We start from the raw sequence: 18,912 nt of genomic DNA on the forward strand, positions 1-18,912 counted from the left end.
ATGGATTTTATCCTTACCGTGTAGATTAAAAACTTTTTAATTTTTCAATTTATCAATATTTTCCCTTTATGCCTCCAGATTTTACATAATAGAAAGATCTCCCCACTCCAAGTTAATAAAGAAGGTCTCCTTTGTTCTTATAGTATTTTTAGGATTTTATATTTTTAAAATTTAAGTCTTTGCTCTTTGGGAATTTACCTGGTTGTGTAGCATGAGACATGAATCCAGCTTAATTTTATTACAGATGACTCTCCAGCTGTCTGAAGACAGTTTTTTGAGCTGTTTTCTCTATTCTCCTGATTTCAGACGCCGTATTTATCATACACCATATTCCGTGTGCACGGGGTCTATTTCTAGACTTCCTGTTCCATCCTATTCATTCGTTTGTTTACTCTTGTATGTAGCTTTACATTAAAATGTGTAAACCCCTCATTTCTATTTATTTGTGGGGCTTTCCTTGCCATTTTTTAAAACTGTATTTTGAAATATGCTTGTCTGTCCCTCACTCCTTTCTCAATTTTTGGCCTTCATAGTGTAATGACAATAAATTTCTAAATTAGTTTAGGAAGGATAACTTTATGAGGTTGAAACATCCTATCTAAAAACTTGGTATGCTGTTCTCTTTGTCTCCTCCAGGAATGCTTGAAAATTGTATTCGTAAATCTTACATATTTCTTACATTTTTGTCCTTAGATATTTCATCTTTTACTGTTGCTATTGCAAATGGAGTCTTTCCCCATTTCACTTTTAAACTCACTATGTTTGTTCATCTGAAATGTATTGATATCTATATATAGTAATTCTGTATCATGCTACCTTAACTAAATGTCCTTGTTTATAGTACTTTTCCAGTTGACTACGTCAGATTTTCCATAATGATCACAAATTGTGATAAATTTTATTTCCTTTTCTGAGTTTCTATACTTTTAGTTTCTCTCTCTTATTAACAATATGGTCTGTTAAATAATTGTGGTGACAAGCGAACATCCTTCTTTGTTCCTGACTTTAGTGGGAATGCTTCTACTGTTGCCCCAGTAGTCATGATGGATCACTTTAAGACCAGGGTATATTTTATCAAGATAAGAAAGTGTCCATCTAATTTCTTTATTAAGTTTAAACCTATCTCTAAATAATAAAGCCTTGCTGCTGCTGCTGCTAAGTCACTTCAGTCGTGTCCGACTCTATGCGACCCCATAGACAACAGCCCACCAGGCTCCCCCGTCCCTGAGATTCTCCAGGCAAGAACACTGGAGTGGGTTGCCATTTCCTTCTTCAATGCATGAAAGTGAAACGTGAAAGTGAAGTCTCTCAGTCGTGTCCCCGGCTCTTAGCGACCCCATGGACTGCAGCCCACCAGGCTCCTCCATCCATGGGATTTTCCAGGCAAGAATACTGGAGTGGGGTGCCATTGAGGGGTGTGTATTTGCAGTCTCCCTAGCATGATAAGATCAAAGTTCTAAAAGGAAACTGAAGACTTTTTTAGTCTACCTCAATCCTATCATGAGTAATAAACTGAATCATAGTAATAAATTTTAATCACTTCCTCCAGAAGTCACAAAATTAGACTAGAAAACAAGCTGGAACTAAAAATCATTTTATCTTTGGTCTCACACCAGTGTTCTTTTGGATACACAAAATTAACACTGAAAAATTTTTATAAATATTTTTCTCCTCTGTTGTACATTTTGCTTGAGATTTTCCTGTTTATCCCTTTATTTCCATCATATTGTTGGGATCTCATATGTGCTTTGGCTCTGCATTCTTCCCCATTGCCAAGGAGCCAAGTTTATTAAGGATTTTTAGACAGTGACATAATCCCTTCCCTACTCAGAAGACCTCTGCTATTTGGTCTTCTTGGACAAAGTGTGTTGTCTTCCAAATACTTCTGGTTACTCCTGGAATTAAGGCTAAAAGCTTGTTGGAGCCACTTGAACACCTGAAAATATGCTTCAGCTGTGACAGTGGCTTTAGCAAAGAGATGTGAACCAACAGATATGTCAAAAAATGCCACTGTGTCTTATATTCATTTGTAGGTGGTATTCATATTGCTGAGGAAATTAGGTCATAACATGTTTACAATCCTTAAAGGAAAAAACAATCAGAAGTATTGTACTTCTGATTTTGATGTGTCATAACTTTCATTAATAAACATCAAAATTAGTAAACATTTTATATGCTAAGAAAATTTGTATACAAATGGGAAAAATCGTATCCATTTGGCAAATTATTTTCTACTGTAAAAAAGATATTAGTAGCATTTCTACCTGTGTATAGTTACTGGATTCTGGAGTCAGACTTGGGTTTGAATCCTGGCTTTAAATGAGTCCCATTTTCCTAATCTGCAAAATGGAATCAGGAATGCCTTGTAGAGTGTTATAAGGATTAAGAGAATAATGTACATGAAGTGCTTAGGAAAGTGAAACTATGATGTAGCCCTTAATGAATGAGAACTGTTATTAGTATAGCCTGTTGTTAAGGGCTATAATGGACATGGGCATTATGGAAAAACATAATGGACATGGACCAACAGACTGGTTCCAAATCGGGAAAGGAGTACATCAAGGCTGTAAATTGTCACCCTGCTTATTTAACTTATATGCAAAGTACATCATGAGAAATGCTGGGCTGGATGAAGCACAAGCTGGAATCAAGATTGCTGGGAGAAATATCAGTAACCTCAGATATGCAGATGACACCACCCTTATGGCAGAAAGTGAAGAAGAACTAAAGAGTCTCTTGATGAAAGTGAAAGAGGAGAGTGAAAAAGTTGGCTTAAAACTCAACATTCAGAAAACTAAGATTATGGCATCCAGTTCCATCACTTCATGGCAAATAGATGGGGAACAATGGAAACAGTGAAAGACTTTATATTTTGGGGCTCCAAAATCATTGCAGATGGTGACTGCAGCCATGAAATTAAAAGACGTTTGCTCCTTGGAAGAAAAGCTATGACCAACCTAGACAGCATATTAAAAAGCAGGGACATTACTTTGCCTACAAAGGTCCATCTAATCAAAGCTATGGTTTTTCCAGTAGTCATGTATGGATGTGAGAGTTGGACTATAAAGAAAGCTGAGCACCAAATAATTGATGCTTTTGAACTGTGGTGTTGGAGAAGACTCTTGAGAGTCCCTTGGACTGCAAGGAGATCTAACCAGTCCATCCTAAAGGAAATCAGTCCTGAATATTCATTGGAAGGGCTGATGCTGAAGCTGAAACTTCAATACTTTGGCCACCTGATGCAAAGAACTGACTCACTGGAAAAGACCCTGGTGCTGGGAAAGATTGAAGGCAGGAGGAGAAGGGGATGACAGAGGATGAGATGGTTGGATGGCATTACTGACTTGATAGACATGAGTTTGAGCAAGCTCTGGGAGTTGGTGATGGACAGGGAAGCCTGGCATGCTGCAGTCCATGGGGTCGCAAATAGTTGGACACAACTGAGTGAGTGAAATGAACTGGACTGAAGGGCTATAATAAAGCCTGCTGTTTTTCTTTAAATTACATGAAATTACAGGTCATGGAACTAATATAACAATTTTGACTCAACTGATCTATAATTGCAGAACAGCTCAGTTATCAACAACCTCCTTTCTGAGATTTAGAACTAAGACACTTGTGAGGATTTGACTGAAATCTGCCCTGGCTCTTGTTTCTTGGGAATTATATGGACAGGTATGGAAATTAACACTTAACCTAAAACATCAAGCCTAAAATTATGTTATTACCTTTTTAAAATTAGGTTTTCAGTAGCCAATTAATTTTTTCTCATTGTCCACTCAGTGGAATAAACTAGTACAAAAGATTAATATGATGCATACTCTACACATTAGAGCTAAAAAGGACTCAGGCATTTTTTGCTTACACAATCATTAAGTAATTTTGGACTGTGTAATTTTTCCTAAACATATGTATCCTTAAGGATATATAGATGAAAAAATAAATTCCACACTGTGAAGAAGCTTACCATATGGTATCTAGGAAGGCACTTAAAAGCCACCTTCATATAATATATGCCTTCCTTAGTACCCCTAACCTTTTGATGTGGGAAATAGTGCTCTTGCACAGTCCTGTGGAACCCTATGGTTGCCCTTATTTTAGTATTTTATGCTGTACATTGTCTTCTATGCAATACTGTAGGCTACTTGAGGACAGGGACCATGTATTACTCATTACAGAAAAAAAAAATAGCTAAACATGATCTTGCCCCTTAAAATTGAGAAAAAGGGCATATAAACTGCTAACACATATAAAGAACTAACAGATATAAAGAACTAACAGATATAAACTTGTATGAAATAAATTCTATGGGAAGTAGGAGGTTTCAGAGGCTATTTAGGGGAGATGGCATTTGAATTGAATTCAGAAGGAATGGTCGGATTTCCAAACATAAGAAAGTGAGGAAGAGAATCCACGATGGGAACATCATGAGCAAAGGCACAGAGGCAGGACTGCGTATGGGCTGCTTGAGGAACAGCACGGACTCCGATGTGAGTGGACTCTGGCAAGAGTGTTGGGCAGGGGCTTGACTGGAACTGCCCTTGAATGCAATTATAAGGTGTTAAGACTGTCTTCTGTAGGCAGTGGTGTTTTTGTCTTGTAACTTTATTTCTGACTGTGCTGGGTCTGCGTTGCTGCGTGGGCTTTTCTCTAGTTGCCACGAGCACAGGCAGCTCTCTAGTTGCATGCAGTCCATGGCCTTACTGCAGTTGCTTCTCTGGTGGTGGACACAGGTTCTAGGGCACGCAGGCTCAGGAGTTGCGGCACTTGGGTTGTGGTTCCCAGGCTTTAGAGCACAGGCGCAATCACTGTGGCGCATGGGCTTACTCACTCAGTGGTATGTGGGATCTTACAGATTAGGGATCGAACCCATGTCTCCTCCACAGTGGTGCAAAGATATTTGTGCAAAAGGGATTAGATCACTTTGTCAGTAGTGTGAATGATGGGAAGACAAAGATCAGATTCAAGAAGGGAAGCCTGGAGATTTCTAATAATATAGACAAGAGATGTTGAAGTAAAAACAGAGAAAGGAAGAGAGCAGTTCTGGAAACACTGTGCAAATGGACAGGTCAGACCCTGGTCTTGGACTGAGGGTTGGAGATTCCAATTTGAGTCCTTTTCTCAAAGGTGATGGCAGAAGCTCTGGAAGTGGCTAAGGTCACCTAGGGAGAGCAGAGATAAAGTAAGCTGGGGAGGCTACAGAACCTTGGGGAAGGCTTATATTTAAGGGTAAGTAAATCCAGATTTAGAAGAAAAGACATTTCAAACTTATTGAAAAGATGAGGAAAACTGTGTCTTCAGAATTAATTGGTTTGCCTAGTTTGGGGGCTTCCCAGGTGGCTTAGTGGTAAAGAACCCGCCTACCAATGCAGGGGACCCGGGTTCAATCCCTGGGTCAGGAAGCTCGGCTGGAGGAGGACATAGCAGCCCATTCCAGTATTCTTGCCTGGAGAGTCCCCATGGACAGAGGACATGGCTGAAGCGACTTAGCACTGGCACTTAGCACAGCACTAGTTTATGGCTGAGCCCTTTAGAACCCAGGTACCAGGTGTCCGACTTACAACTCAGTGCACTATTCGTTTAACACTCTAGACCCTAGTTTAATGCCAAACTGAAAAATCCGACCCACCGCCTCTTCCATACTCATCTATTTTGGTAAGACAGACTAAACTTGAATTTTAGGATTCTGAAATTGAATCCTATGTCTCTTTTGCTTCCAGCTACCAATAGCAAAGAGAAAATTTTGCCATTGGAAAATTCAGGGCGAGCCATCCATGTGGATGCCATTTAAAATTAAAATGTGTGATATGAATTGATAGTTTGTAAAAAGTCTAATTAAATCTACCTTATGTTTCAAAGGCAGTTAGTTGATCTTATATATTATTACATGTTTTTATATCCTTCATGTTAAAAAATCTGCCATTTTAAGCTCTGAAGTATCCTTATTGTCCCAATATATCTTGTAATATACAGAAATGGAAAGATTTTGTTCAAATAAGCCAAACTAAATGCTTTCTTTAGTTTTGCAGAAGATTTTGTTGCTATTAATATTGCTGTCTTCTATGGCATGTGCCAAAGGTATAGTTTGAAACTCTGTTTTTAACTCAGTGAAATATTTATATCTCAAATAAAGGGAGGGCTTAGAAGAAAGGATATGAAACTGATACAGATCATTTTAAGAAGCAAGTATATGAAGGGGCCAAGTCTCAGAAATAGCATCATCTTTGCTGAACAACAGAGTTAAGTAATATGTGAATTTTATCATTTATTTAGCTGGAAGAACCAAGCTTTGAAAATGAACTATCACAAGTCATGATTAATCAACTGTTTACAACTCAACTCTGATAAAAGTCAGTTGACAAAATGAGCAGGAGCAATATAAATACTAAAGGTTGATGTCGCATACCAAGATAAAAAATTTACTCCCAGGAAATGGATTTTAACCATTTGTGGTGTAGAAAATGATCTTATTAGAAATCTAATACATGGACTATAGGCTATAAAGCCTACCCCCCCAAAATCTGAAACATACTTTTAAATTGGCCAATCATCTTCTCACATTAAAGTTCCAGAAAAATGGTGGGTTTTTTTTTTTCTTTGCTTACTTTGGGTTTCTTTTCAATTTTTGTTTTTCTTAAGTAGGCTTATTTTATTAAATATGCATATAGAAAAATACGTTTCACAAGTGCACAACTCAAAGAAGCACTGAAAATTGAATATACCCATGTATGTAGCATCCAGATCAAGACAGACATCTCCAGCCCTTCAGAATCTACCATCACACTCCCTTCCAGTCATTGGGATACCAGCCCTCCCATCCTCTGCAGCTGTTGGGGAGACAGTGATCATGGGTCTCTGATATTTCTGCCTATCTTGTGAGCAGAGATACTGCCTGCCTTTGTTCAGAGTATCTCTTCAAGCTTATTTAGATAGCCTTGAAAGACAACAGTGAATGTTTTTCTCTACAGGAAAGGGCAGTTTTGCTTAAGTCTTGAAAATATAGAAAAGTTGTATCTCTTACTATTGTCTTTTATTATACTGCTTGATGGGACTTCCCTGGTGGCTCAGATGGGAAAGAATCTGCCTGCAATGTGGGAAATCCGGGTTCGATCCCTGGGTCAGGAAGATCCCCTGGAGAAAGGATTGGCTGTAGAATTGCATGGACAGAGGAGCCTGGTGGGCTACAGTCCAACGGGACCACAAAGAGTTGGATATGACTGAGTGACTAACACTTTCATACTGTTTAATGAATTAAAGATGTGTCCCTTCAGTGCAAAGGGTAGGCATGTTCACTCCCCATTATGAAAGACTGTGGTGACCTAAACTCAGGTTCCTCTTCTGTAATGCCGCCCAGTATGTGTGCAGGTGTCACCTGGCTTTCTTCACATTGCATAATTAGGAAGTAGGGGTCAAGAAGTCTATTGACATAGACTTTTGAGTTGCAAGGTTCTTTGTCTATGACTCAGCATCCATTAACTAGGCAGACTAAAATAATAGTTTGTAAGCAGAATAAAATCTCAGACTCTTCACTGTTCTTTGTAGAATCACTATTTCAACTTCTACCACCATAGATTTATCTGTTTTTAAAATTCATATATAAATGGAATTGTACAGCATGTACTCCTGTGTCTGGGGCTTTCCAGATGGCTTAAGTAAAGAAATCTAGTGGTAAAGAATCTACCTGGCAATGCAGGTAGATATAAGAGACCCGGGTTCAATCCCTGGGTTGGGAAGATCCCCTGGAGGAGGGCATGGCAACCCACTCCAGTATTCTTGTCTGGAGAATCCCATGGACAGAGGAGCTTGGTGGGCTGCAGTCCATACGGTCACACAGATTTGGCCATGACTGAAGCAACTTGGCATCCATGCAGTCTTATATCTAGCTTCTTTCATCCAAGCTCATGTTTGTGAGATCCCTTTGTAATATTTCATATAAGCAAAGTTTTAAAATTTTCTCATAGCATTCCATCATGTGACTATTTTAAAACTTACTTTTTCTGCTGTTGATGGATTCTGGGGGCAGTTCCCTCTATTAGAACTGTGCTGTTATAAACACTTCCATGCATGTCTTTGTGAATATATATGTATGTATTTCTGTTGGGTATGTTCCCAGAGCTGGATCTGAGGGTGTGCATAGATGCTGCCAATCAATTTTCTAAAGTATTTGTACCAAGCTACTCTTCCAAGAGTAGTGTTCATGCATCCTGATTTTTCTGTGTATTTTTCCACCCTTGCTATTTTCTTTTTAGTTTATTTTTTTTATACTGACATGCTTTTATTTTACCAACATGCAAATAAGGAAAGAAAAATATGCCAGTGGTACACTTCCAATTTTACAGAGAAACCTCCCAAGTATTTCTGCCATTCAGAGAGAGAGATATATCAATAATTAAGTTGTTACCAGGATAAGTTGTGAAGACAGTCAGAGCCACAAATTTTTGTGTGTTATTTTTCCATAAAGACAATCATTTCCAAAGTCTTCAGAGTCTGGCAAGACCAAGTTATTCAATTTTACTTCTAAAGATACAGTTTTAACAGAAACAAGTTGAAAACCATCATGAATATTCACAAAAATTTCCATATTGTACAAGAAAGAGATTAGCATCCTTTCAAATGTTCTCAACTGAAAGCAAAAGAAAACCTATACAGCCGCATCTTCCCAGTAAACAGAAACAGAGAAAGTAATAGGTTTTACTAAATACTAGTGAAATTAAGGACATAGTATTAATCTTCCACATAATTGCATTGTTTGAATTTCTTTAAAGAACCCATCTTTCAGCAACATAGTTAGTATTTCAACTACCTTCAGTTCTCCCATCCCAATCCTGAGAAAAATATTTCTCCTTCCATCACCACTGACAAGAGAAGATACCCTTCCTTGCAGGCTCTCAGTCAATCCAGTTTTCATTCTAGGCCCATATTTTCCCTGGATCATTTCTGCCTCTGGGCGTCTGTTCAGTTTTCTTTCTTAGGGCGGGCAGTCACCCCAGTCTCTTCAGTTCTCCCATCCATTCATTCCATATACATCTACTTTTCTTCCAACTGTCTGGGTATTGCTAGGATGGGTGATGGCTGGGAAGACAGCAGAGAGGAGTAAGGGCTCTGGTAGTCTCCTTACAGGACCATCTATCTCTCTGCCTCTTGAAATAGTAAAGACCCAAGTTAAACTGCCTCCTTGTGGTGGTCATTTTGGCTTGTCTCAGGTCAGATTTGGAGAGGGAAATGGCAGCCCACTCCAGTATTCTTGCCTGGAGAATCCCATGGACAGAGGAACCTGGCAGGCCATGGTCCATGGGGTCGCAGAGAGTCAGACACGACTGAAACGACTAAGCACGCGCACAAGTTAAACCGCAAAGCCTGCTTCTGCAGATGTTTCTGAGCTACCATTTTTAAAAAAAGAGATAGGACAGATATAAGAAAGAGAGGGAGAAAGAGAAGAGGAACTGTTTGCCCTGGCACTGCTGGCTCTTCATCATGTTCAGGATGAAGAAGGGAGACAAATGAAAGTATCTAACCTTTGTATGGTTTTACTGGTTGAGGCTGAGAAAACCTGATACTTGTCAAGGACACCATCATTATCCTTGCCATGTAAATGAGTCTAACTTATCCCCTCAACCACTTGCCTGACGGTAAAAGTAGGGTTCCTGAGTGATGGTGAGGAATTGAGTTCTTTTAGAGGAGAAATACTGGAGTGGGTAGCCGTTCCCTTCTCCAGGGGATCTTCCAAATCCAGGGATCAAACCCAGGTCTCCCGCATTGTAGGCGGATTCTTTACCATCTGAGCCACCAGCAAAGCCCAGAGGAGAAATAGAAAGGTCTTTTACATGCTGGCAGGAAACCTGGGTCTACCACCAATTCTGAAGATTCTTGTTTACCAAAAACTAGAAAGTGGACCTAACAAGGTCTAGAAAATGTTCATCCAGCAGGGGGCAGCCTAAGGGGGTGGGCGTTGCATCCAGTTGCAGGCAGCAGTAGGTGATCAGAGAAGCAGGAAGAGCGATGGGGTTGCATAAATCAGAGACCAAGCAGCCCACTGCTGTTCTCTCTTGACTTTATTTAATGCCCAGCAGTTGTCCACAGGCCATGTGCAAAGCAGAATGAGTAAAACAGGCTCTTAAACATAGCTGAAAATCCAGGTGGTAGTAACCAGACCAGAAGCCTTGGGAACAGTGTCCAAGCAGTGCTGACAAAGGCAGAGAAATCTACATTTGTTTGACTTAGAAGAAGGTGAGCCACCATGGTACCGCATGTAGTATTAACACAGGACATCAAGAAGACCATGGGGAAGTGGAGCAGCATGGCCACGAAGGTCTCAGTCGTGAAAGCTAAGAGAACTGAATGTCCACGGAAGGTGTAGAAAGGTCAGCACAAAACCAGTAAAAGGCATACCCTTGCTGTAGCCAAGGCCCAGGTCGGGCAGGAGGTGGCAGGGGACCTGTGTGGGAGTATTCCCAAGAGCAAAGGTTAGCCAGATTGGAACCCAGGGGGCCTGGGGGTCTCCACTGGTTCCCTTATCTGGAGAAGTCTAGCTCTATGGGGCGCTTCATCCAATAGGTAGTATTGCAGTGCCTTTGGCCAGAGGTCCTCTTTGATAATCTCAGCAATCCTGTCAGACTCTGGAAGGCTGTTGTCTGAAAACCAAGCAAAAAAGCCACACATGAGGTCTTGGTTCCTATAAAGGAAGACCTGGGCTTCATGACCTGGGTGCCATATGATTGGAGTGGAAAGGGAGACCACTTGGCCGGAGGGTGTGACCTCGTATTCCTTCACAAGCCACTTGTTTCTGAAGTATGGGTTTCTTCGAAAAAGGAACTTGAATTTATAGCCCATCCTAGGATGTCTGAGCTCCTTCACCTCCAAACTGGCTAAGTAGCTGAATATCTCTGCATCTCTGCCTCTAATCAGGGCAGATAGCTGCGGGTGGTTCCGAAAGGCAGTGACCCAGAAGCCGGGGATGTGCCGAATGACGTGCTTCCTCCACTGGAGGTAGTGATCACGCACGCGCCTGTACCTGCGCTCCACCTGGAGGAAGGCCGGGTCAGCCTGAGCGTCCCCAGCGTCCACTTCCAGCTGGTTGGAGTCCAGGGCCTTCAGGTGGAGACTCTCACTCCGGGTTGGGGGCCCTGCGTCGTCCTTTGCCTCCTTTACCCCTCTGTGTTTCTCCACTGCTTCCCTTTCCTCACCCACCTGCTTCTCCACTTCAACCTTCTCCTCCTGGTTCGCTGCTTCTGAGAACATGGGGCCCCTTTCGGTCTTTGCTTTCGCAGCCTTCCATCCAGCCGTCAGCTCAGACTCTGATCTCCCAGTGTCACAGGTTTCTAGGGCCTTCTCCCCACCAGTTTCACACTGAAAACCATTTTCCAGGCTGCCGTTGGCTGCCCCAGAGGCAGAGGTTGCTTCCCTGCCCTCCCTGGGTGGCTCGACCTCCTCTAGTCCCACTCGGGCCACTCCACGACTGTGAGCCCCAGCACTTGGGAGCTGGGGAGTAGGGCTGGAGTCCACCGGGGCCTGGCCTGCGCCCCCCTCCTCCGGAAGCTGGAGCGGTGGGAGCGCAACAGTTTCCAAGCTGCCCTCACTCACCTCCACCAGCACCTGGGTTTCCTCTAGAAGCTTCTGGCACTGCTGCGGTCCGGTTCTCCCAGGGCGTGGTCCGGAGTAGTGAAGGTATGGGCTTAGGGAGGAAGGATCCCTTGGCTCTAACAGGGACGCTCATGTAGGCCAGCCTGACCAGCTGTTTGTTGGCATCTGTTTTCCTCACAAAAGACTCACTCATGCAAACCAGGGGATTGCGCCACCCACCCTGCAGTCTCAGGAGACCCACCCTTCAGCTTCCCGGTACTCACCCCTCAGTCTGTAGACACTCACTCTCCATCTCATCTAGTCTAGTTCTATAGGTTCTGCCATCCTTTTTATTCTCAGTATTCTGGTGCATGTGTGATATTGTCACACGGTGGTTTTAATGTGCATGTACCTAATGTCTGAGGAATTGAGAATCTTTCACGTGGTTTTGATTTTACCATTTGGATATCCGCTTTGTGTTAAGTCTAAGAGTCTTTGCTCCACGTTTTCTATTGCGTATTCTGTATTTTTGTGTTGTAGGAATCCATTGTACATGCTAGATACAAATCATTTTTCAGATCTGTGTATTGCAAATATCTTTTCCCCTCTGAGTTGCTTTTTCACTATCTTGGAGAAGGAAATGGCAACCCACTCCAGTGTTCTTGCCTGGAGAATCCAAGGGACAGCAGAGCCTGGTGGGCTGCCGTCTATGGGGTCACACAGAGTTGGACATGACTGAAGCGACTTAGCAGCAGGAGCAGCAGCAACAGCAGTGATGTCTTTTAATGAACAAAAGTCTTTAATCATATATTGCAGTTTATCATTTTTCCCCTTTAGATCAGTGCTTTTTGTGCCCTGTTAAGAAATCTTGCCTTTCTATTATTGTTCTCATTTATATCTGCAGTCCATTTGGAGTTGCTTTTTGCCAATGGTGTGATAGGAGTCAAGATTCATTTTCCCCCCATATGACTGAATGACCAAGCAGTATTTATTGAAGGGAACATCCTTTCCCCAAGCATAGGGTTTTAAATGTTTCCATTAAAAGTGACATATGTGATTGGTCAGAGCTAGTCAGATGGCCTTGCCTAACTTTAAGGGGTCAGAGAAGTAAAACCTTGCCTGAGATTGCAAGGAGAAGGAAGCTGAAAATACTGGTGAGCACTGTATCACTCATCATAGACTCTAAGGTGAGTAGTGTGTACAAGACCAGCAGAGTTAGGCCAAAGAAAGGAGAGAAAAGGTAATGATGAATATAAAAGGAGAAATTAATGAAAGACAATAAATAGAAAGTATCAACCAAAGATTAATAATAAAAGGAGAGAGAATAAGTGAACAATATTTGGAATGGAAAATATAGTCACAGTACTGATTTAAGGAAATATAAGAGAATATGTTGGACAAACTTACACTAGTACATTTTCAAACTTGGATGAAATATATGAATTTATGGAAATATAACTCAACACTGAAATGCAGTGAAAAAAACTAAATAGACATAGAAATAAACAGAATCAAGGGTTAAAAAAAACAAAAAACTTCCTACAAAATGAGCATGAGGCTAAACGGTTTGAGACAAATACTTCCTTAACCTTCAAGGAACACATGACTGTGTGCCTGTGGCATGCCTACTACTATTTTAGGCTCTTAGGATATATATTATTAAACAGAACAAAGATTTCTTCACTCTTGGAGTTTCTAGCAGAGGAAAAAACAATAATAAAAAAGTAGACAATATTGTAAAGTAATTAGCCTCCAATTAAAATAAATTTAAATTAAAAAAAGTAAAACATATGAGAAAGTGATAAGTGCTATGGATAAAACAATACATAGTATTGAGTAAGGGGATTGAGAGTTGTGGGGGTAGGGAACTGGGAGCAGACTGTGGTTTTGAGAGGGTAGTCAGAGAAAAGGGCTTCCCAGGTGGCACAGTGGTAAAGAATCAGCCTGCCAGCGCAGGAGATACAGGCTTAATCCCTGAGTCAGAAAGATCCCCTCGAGAAGAGAATGGCAACCCACTCAGTATTCTTGCCTGGGAAATCCCATGGACAGAGGAGCCTGGCAGGCTACAGTCTCAGTTCAGTTCAGTCGCTCAGTCATGTCTGACACTCTGTGACCCCCTGGACTGCAGCACACCAGGCTTCCCTGTCCACCACCAACTCCCGGAGTCTACCCAAATCCATGTCCATCGGGTCGGTGTTGCCATCCAACCATCTCATCCTCTGTTGTCCCCTGCTTCTCCTGCCTTCAGTCTTTCCCAGCATCAGGGTCTTTTCCAGTGAGTCAGTTCTTCGCATCAGGTGGCCAAAGGATTGGAGTTTCAGCTTCAGCATCAGACCTTCCAATGAATATTCAGGACTGATTTCCTTTAGGATGGACTGGTTGGATATCTTTGCAGTCCAAGGGACTCTTAGGAGTCTTCTCCAGCACCACAATTCAAAAGCATCAATTCTTTGGCACTCAGCTTTCTTTATAGTCCAACTCTCATATCCATACATGACCACTGGAAAAACCATAGCCTTGACTAGACGGACCTTTGTTGGCAAAGTAATGTCTCTGCTTTTTAGTATGCTGTCTAGATTGGTCATAGTTTTTCTTTCAAGAAGCAAGCACCTTTTAATTTCATGGCTGCAGTGACCATCTGCAGTGATTTTGGATGCTCCCCCTCCCCCCAAAATAAAAGTCTCTCACTGTTTCCATTGTTTCCCCATCTATTTGCCATGAAGTGATGGGACCAGATGCCATTGATCTTAGTTTCTTGAATGTTGAGTTTTAAGCCAGCTTTTTCACTCTCCTCTTTCACTTTCATCAAGAGGCTCTTTAGTTCTTCTTCACTTTCTGTCATAAGGGTGGTGTCATCTGCATATCTGAAGCTACAGTCTATGGGATCACAAAGAGTTGGATGTGATTGAGCACAGTCAGAGGAAACCTCACTGAAAAGATTTTGGCAAAGATTCAAAGAAGGAAGGATTTAGCTCAGTGGATATTCTGGAGAGGAGCATTCTAGGAAGAAAGAGGAGCTAAACAGAAGCCTTAGGACAGGAACATGCTTAGGGTGTTCAGGGGATAACCAGAAGGAGATCAGTGTGACTGGAGCAGGGTGAATGAGAGAGGCCAGATCAAGCAGGATATTACATAATATTGTAAGAAGTTTGGTTTTATTCTTAGTGATTTGGGAAACCACTATAGAATTTTGGGCAGAGGACTCAAAATTGGATGCATTTTGCATGGATCACTGGCTCCTGAGTGAAGAATAGACTGTGTGGGGACAATGATAGATATAGGGAGATGTTTTAGAAGGCTATCAAAGTAATCAAGGTGAAGGTGATATTCCACAGTGGACTTGGGTAGCGCATATAGTATGATGGTAAAGCCGGCACGATTTCATGGTGAACTGGATACAGGGTATAAGAGAAGCAAAGAAGTCAAGGATGATGCCATGAATTTTGACCTGAGCAACTGATAGGATGAAGCTGCCAGACGCAGATATAAGGCATGTTATGATAGAAGAGACCTTTGCAGGAAAATCAGAAGTTGCTTTTGGACATGTTAAGTTTGAGATGACTTTGGATGAGAGTTGAGATAACAAGTGGGCATTATGAGACTGGAATACAAGAGAGGTCTAGGGTGGGGATACATACTTGGAAGTAATCAGCACACATATTTAAAGCAATATTTAAAGCAGGATGAAATCACTAAGGATGTGAGTAGCAATAGACCAAGCCCTGAAAATGAAAGTGAAGTCGCTCAGTCGTGTCCGACTCTTTGCGACCCCATGGACTGTAGCCCTCCTCCATCCATGGGATTCTCCAGGCAAGAATACTGGAGTGGGTTGCCATTTCCTTCTCCAGGGGATCTTCCTGACCCAGGGATCAAAGCCCGGTCTCCTGCATTGCAGGCAGACGCTTTAACCTCTGAGCCACCAGACCAATCCCTAGGGGCTCCAAAATTACAAGGTCAGGAAGAAGGGGAAGAACCAGCAAAAGAGACTAAGGGGAGACCAATGAAGGAGAAGGGACTCTGAAAACGTGCAGTATGCTGAAAGCCAAACGTGTAAAGGAAAGTTCAACTGTGTGATGTGGTGCTGATGGGTCAAGTAAGATGAGAATTGACCAATGGATTTTACAACAAAAGTGATGAAGGTCAGAATAGATTTTAAGGGGAATGGGAGGAAAGAAATTGGAGACAGTGAATATTGATATTCTTTTGAGGAATTTGCCCAAAAGGGAAATAAATGGAGTCATCACTTGACAAAAACTGTTTTGGAGGAGTGGTGGGGTGACAGCTTGGCTGTAATGGCTTTTTACATTTTTTAATTTATTTTTTGGCTGTGCTGGGTCTTGCTGCTGCATGGGCTTTTCTCTCATCGTGCTGAGCAAGGACTGCTCTCTGGTTGTGATGCGCAGACTTCTCATTGCAGTGGCTTCTCTTATCGTAGAGCACAAGCTCCCATGTGCACGGGCTGTGGTAGTTGCAGCTCGTGGGCTCTGGAGCACAGGCTCGATAGTTGTGGCCCACAGGCTTTGTTGATCTGAGGCATGTGGGTCTGAATCCCTCCTGGACCAGGGATTGAACCCGCATCTCCTGCACTGGCAGGTGGATTCTTTACTACTGAGCCACCAGGGATGCCCTGTGATGTCTTTAAGAGAAAATTCAGAAGGGAGAAAGTGAAAATAGCAAGTATATATGACTCTTGAAGTTTTGCTCCAAAGAAATGGGATGATGGATGGTGGAGAAAGTGGTTCCAAAAAAGGTTTTTAAAATGGGAGAAAAACAAGTGTGCCTGCTGATGTGAGCAATTCAGCAGCAAGCAAAAATTAATGATGTAGGAGAGAGACAGGAGAATCACTGGAGGGATGTCCTTGAATAGGTGAGAGCAGATGGAATCTAGTGCCCAAGTAGAGGAGGAAAAGTCAGCCTTTAGTAGGAACATGACAAGGTCACTGTGGGAACCAGCAGGAAGGCAAAGTATGAGGGTGTAGATGCTGTTTGGTGGGTAGAAGTGATGACGGAATCGATGAAATTCTCTTCACATTGCTTCTGTGTACTCAGTAAAGGAGAAAGCAAGATTCAATTCAAGTGAGAGAGGGGATGAGGTAAGGGGCAGAAGGATTCTGGGAAGAGACAAGTAGGAAATAGTTGTCTGGAGGATCAAAGAGTGACAGGACGATGACATGTGCTGTGATTGTCAAACAGCATTAAGATCATGAATTTGAATGAGGCACATCAGTGCAGTTGTGAATTTTTCTGCCAACCACATTCAGTTTACAGGTGCAGCATGAAGAAGCAGAGCTGGATTTAGAACTGAAGCATGAAGGGCAAGAGAATGATTACAATCATAGATCTGAGAATCTAAGCTAGAGCAATAAAAGACATAGGGGTGGAGGCAGTGAAAAGGTGGCCTGATCAGTGGATCGCCATACCCAGGGAATCGAAGGGTCCCTGGGGTCAAGTACCAAAGGAAGCTACAAGGATGAGAGATAGTGGTCTGAGAGTGGTCTGAGAGTGGACTGCAGGAGATGGTTAGGACTTGACTCCTCCATCCAACTAGGCCTCTGATGAGGCACCTTGAGGACAGGGTCATTGTAGGGGAGGACGTCAGTGACCCAAGAGGCCTGGGTGGGAAGGATCACCAATGTGCATACTGAAATCACTGAAAGAAGTGAGAATAAGCCAGTAGCTAGAATCCTTGAGAAATGAGGGGGAATGACATGAGCAGCAAGCATGCAGGGCATTAGGTGATCTAAACTGATGTCAGGAGATTTAAAGCTGGGTCTGTATTTTAAGATTAATTATCTAACATCACCACCTTTGGCTATATTAGTTAGAAAGCAGGTACCTTTAGAATTTCATATTAATGTCACAGTGCCTATATTATATATATTTCTTTAAAGTGTTCAGAAGAAAGTCACATGTATTAGCTGATCAAAAATAAGAAATGTGTATGTTTTTTTAATTGGAAAATTAGTAGTGATAACATTCTTTGAGTTCAGTGTGAAATGTTATTCTCTTTGGGGGTCTTTTATTTTTCTTGTGTCTTGCAGTATGGACTAGAAACTGCTGAAAAGAACAAAATATGATTTTTGGGGGGGCTTGAAACACTCTGACTATAAAAATTTTTTTTAAGATGAGTAAAGAGAGCTAGTGGGCTTCCCTGGTGGCTCATAAAGAAGCTGCCTGCCAAAGCAGGAGACACAGGTTTGATCCCTGAGTCGGGAAGATTCCCCTGTAGAAGGAAATGGCAACCCACTCCAGTATTCTTGCCTGAGAAATCCCGTGGACAGAGAAGCCTGGCGGGCTACAGTCCATAGCGTTGCAAAGAGTCGGACGTGACTGAGCGACTAAACAACAGCAAAGAGAGCTAGGACAAAATCTTAACTAGAGACAGGAAGAGGAAAGGGCGGGGGGTGGAAAAGAGAAAGGACAGAAAAGAAGAAACATGAGTAAAGAAAGAAGGTGGCTTTTTGAGGGGAGTACAGTTTAGCTACAAATCTGTAGATCATCGAATTGTGAAGTATTTAAATTTTCTGGGAAACAGAAACAGCATGATGTTTCAAAAAACTAAATACAAGATGAATGAAGAGAGCCTGTGAATTGTATAGTCTTATTTTTCTTTGACTCCTCAAATATTGTTGTTTGGTTCTTAGTTGTTTTGAAAGGAATCTCTTTCTTGACCTAAATTCTTTAAACAAGTGTGTTTGTTTAGTGACTTAACATACAGAAATATTGTTCTTCAGGCTAGGCCACCCAGTGTAGAAAGCCAAGGGCATCAGTGCATTATGTTAAGGACTCAAAAGAGTGTTGGTACACAAGAGAAGGAGATGTACACTTTGTTAATTTCCTCTGTTTCCCAGAGAAAGACCATTAAACTGTGTTTGCAAAGGACATGGTAAAAAAGAAGTTTTGAGTGATTAACCAAGTAGCTTTGTAGCTGCGGTCATCTCTGCTGCCTCTTAGAACCAGCATATAAATATAGAGAAGTAGGGAGAAAATATCTGAGTTAACAGGGTGTGGGTAATGATTTACCCTGGGAAAGTTAATTATTATGATTTAGTAGTTTTCTACCATTATAGCACTGACAGACAGCAAATATACATTCCAGTGCCTAATGAAACTGTAAAGAGGCTGAGGTCTGTGTACGGTGGCGGGTAGAGCTAGATGGCAGGGGGAACCAAATCAGCCAGGGACACACAGAGCCATTTCAAAAATTTAAAATGTGAGTCAAAACACTATATAAAATATTAATAATATCTAAATGTTAAACATACATAATCATTTTAGCCTGAGATAAATTAAAAATAATGAAACTGATACTATAACAAATGAATGAAATTTAGTTAATCATGAAAATTGAAA

General features: G+C 41.7%; 2 protein-coding genes across 6 annotated transcripts in view; one reads left to right on the forward strand and one right to left on the reverse strand.

Annotated features, from left to right (window-relative positions):
• Positions 1–18,912, forward strand: part of ACYP2 (acylphosphatase 2) — a 179,247-nt gene that overhangs the window by 114,539 nt on the left and 45,796 nt on the right. The gene's annotated exons all lie outside the window — the stretch shown is intronic.
• TSPYL6 (TSPY like 6) lies at positions 8,480–12,114 on the reverse strand. The gene is made up of 2 exons (XM_059891589.1): positions 12,018–12,114; positions 8,480–11,696 (listed from the first exon to the last, which is right to left on the reverse strand). Exons 1-2 carry the CDS (start codon positions 12,112–12,114, stop codon positions 10,465–10,467), a joined length of 1,329 nt encoding a protein of 442 aa, XP_059747572.1. The 3' UTR covers positions 8,480–10,464.

This window comes from Bos taurus, chromosome 11, assembly GCF_002263795.3.
Source record: "Bos taurus isolate L1 Dominette 01449 registration number 42190680 breed Hereford chromosome 11, ARS-UCD2.0, whole genome shotgun sequence".
Taxonomy (NCBI): domain Eukaryota; kingdom Metazoa; phylum Chordata; class Mammalia; order Artiodactyla; family Bovidae; genus Bos; species Bos taurus.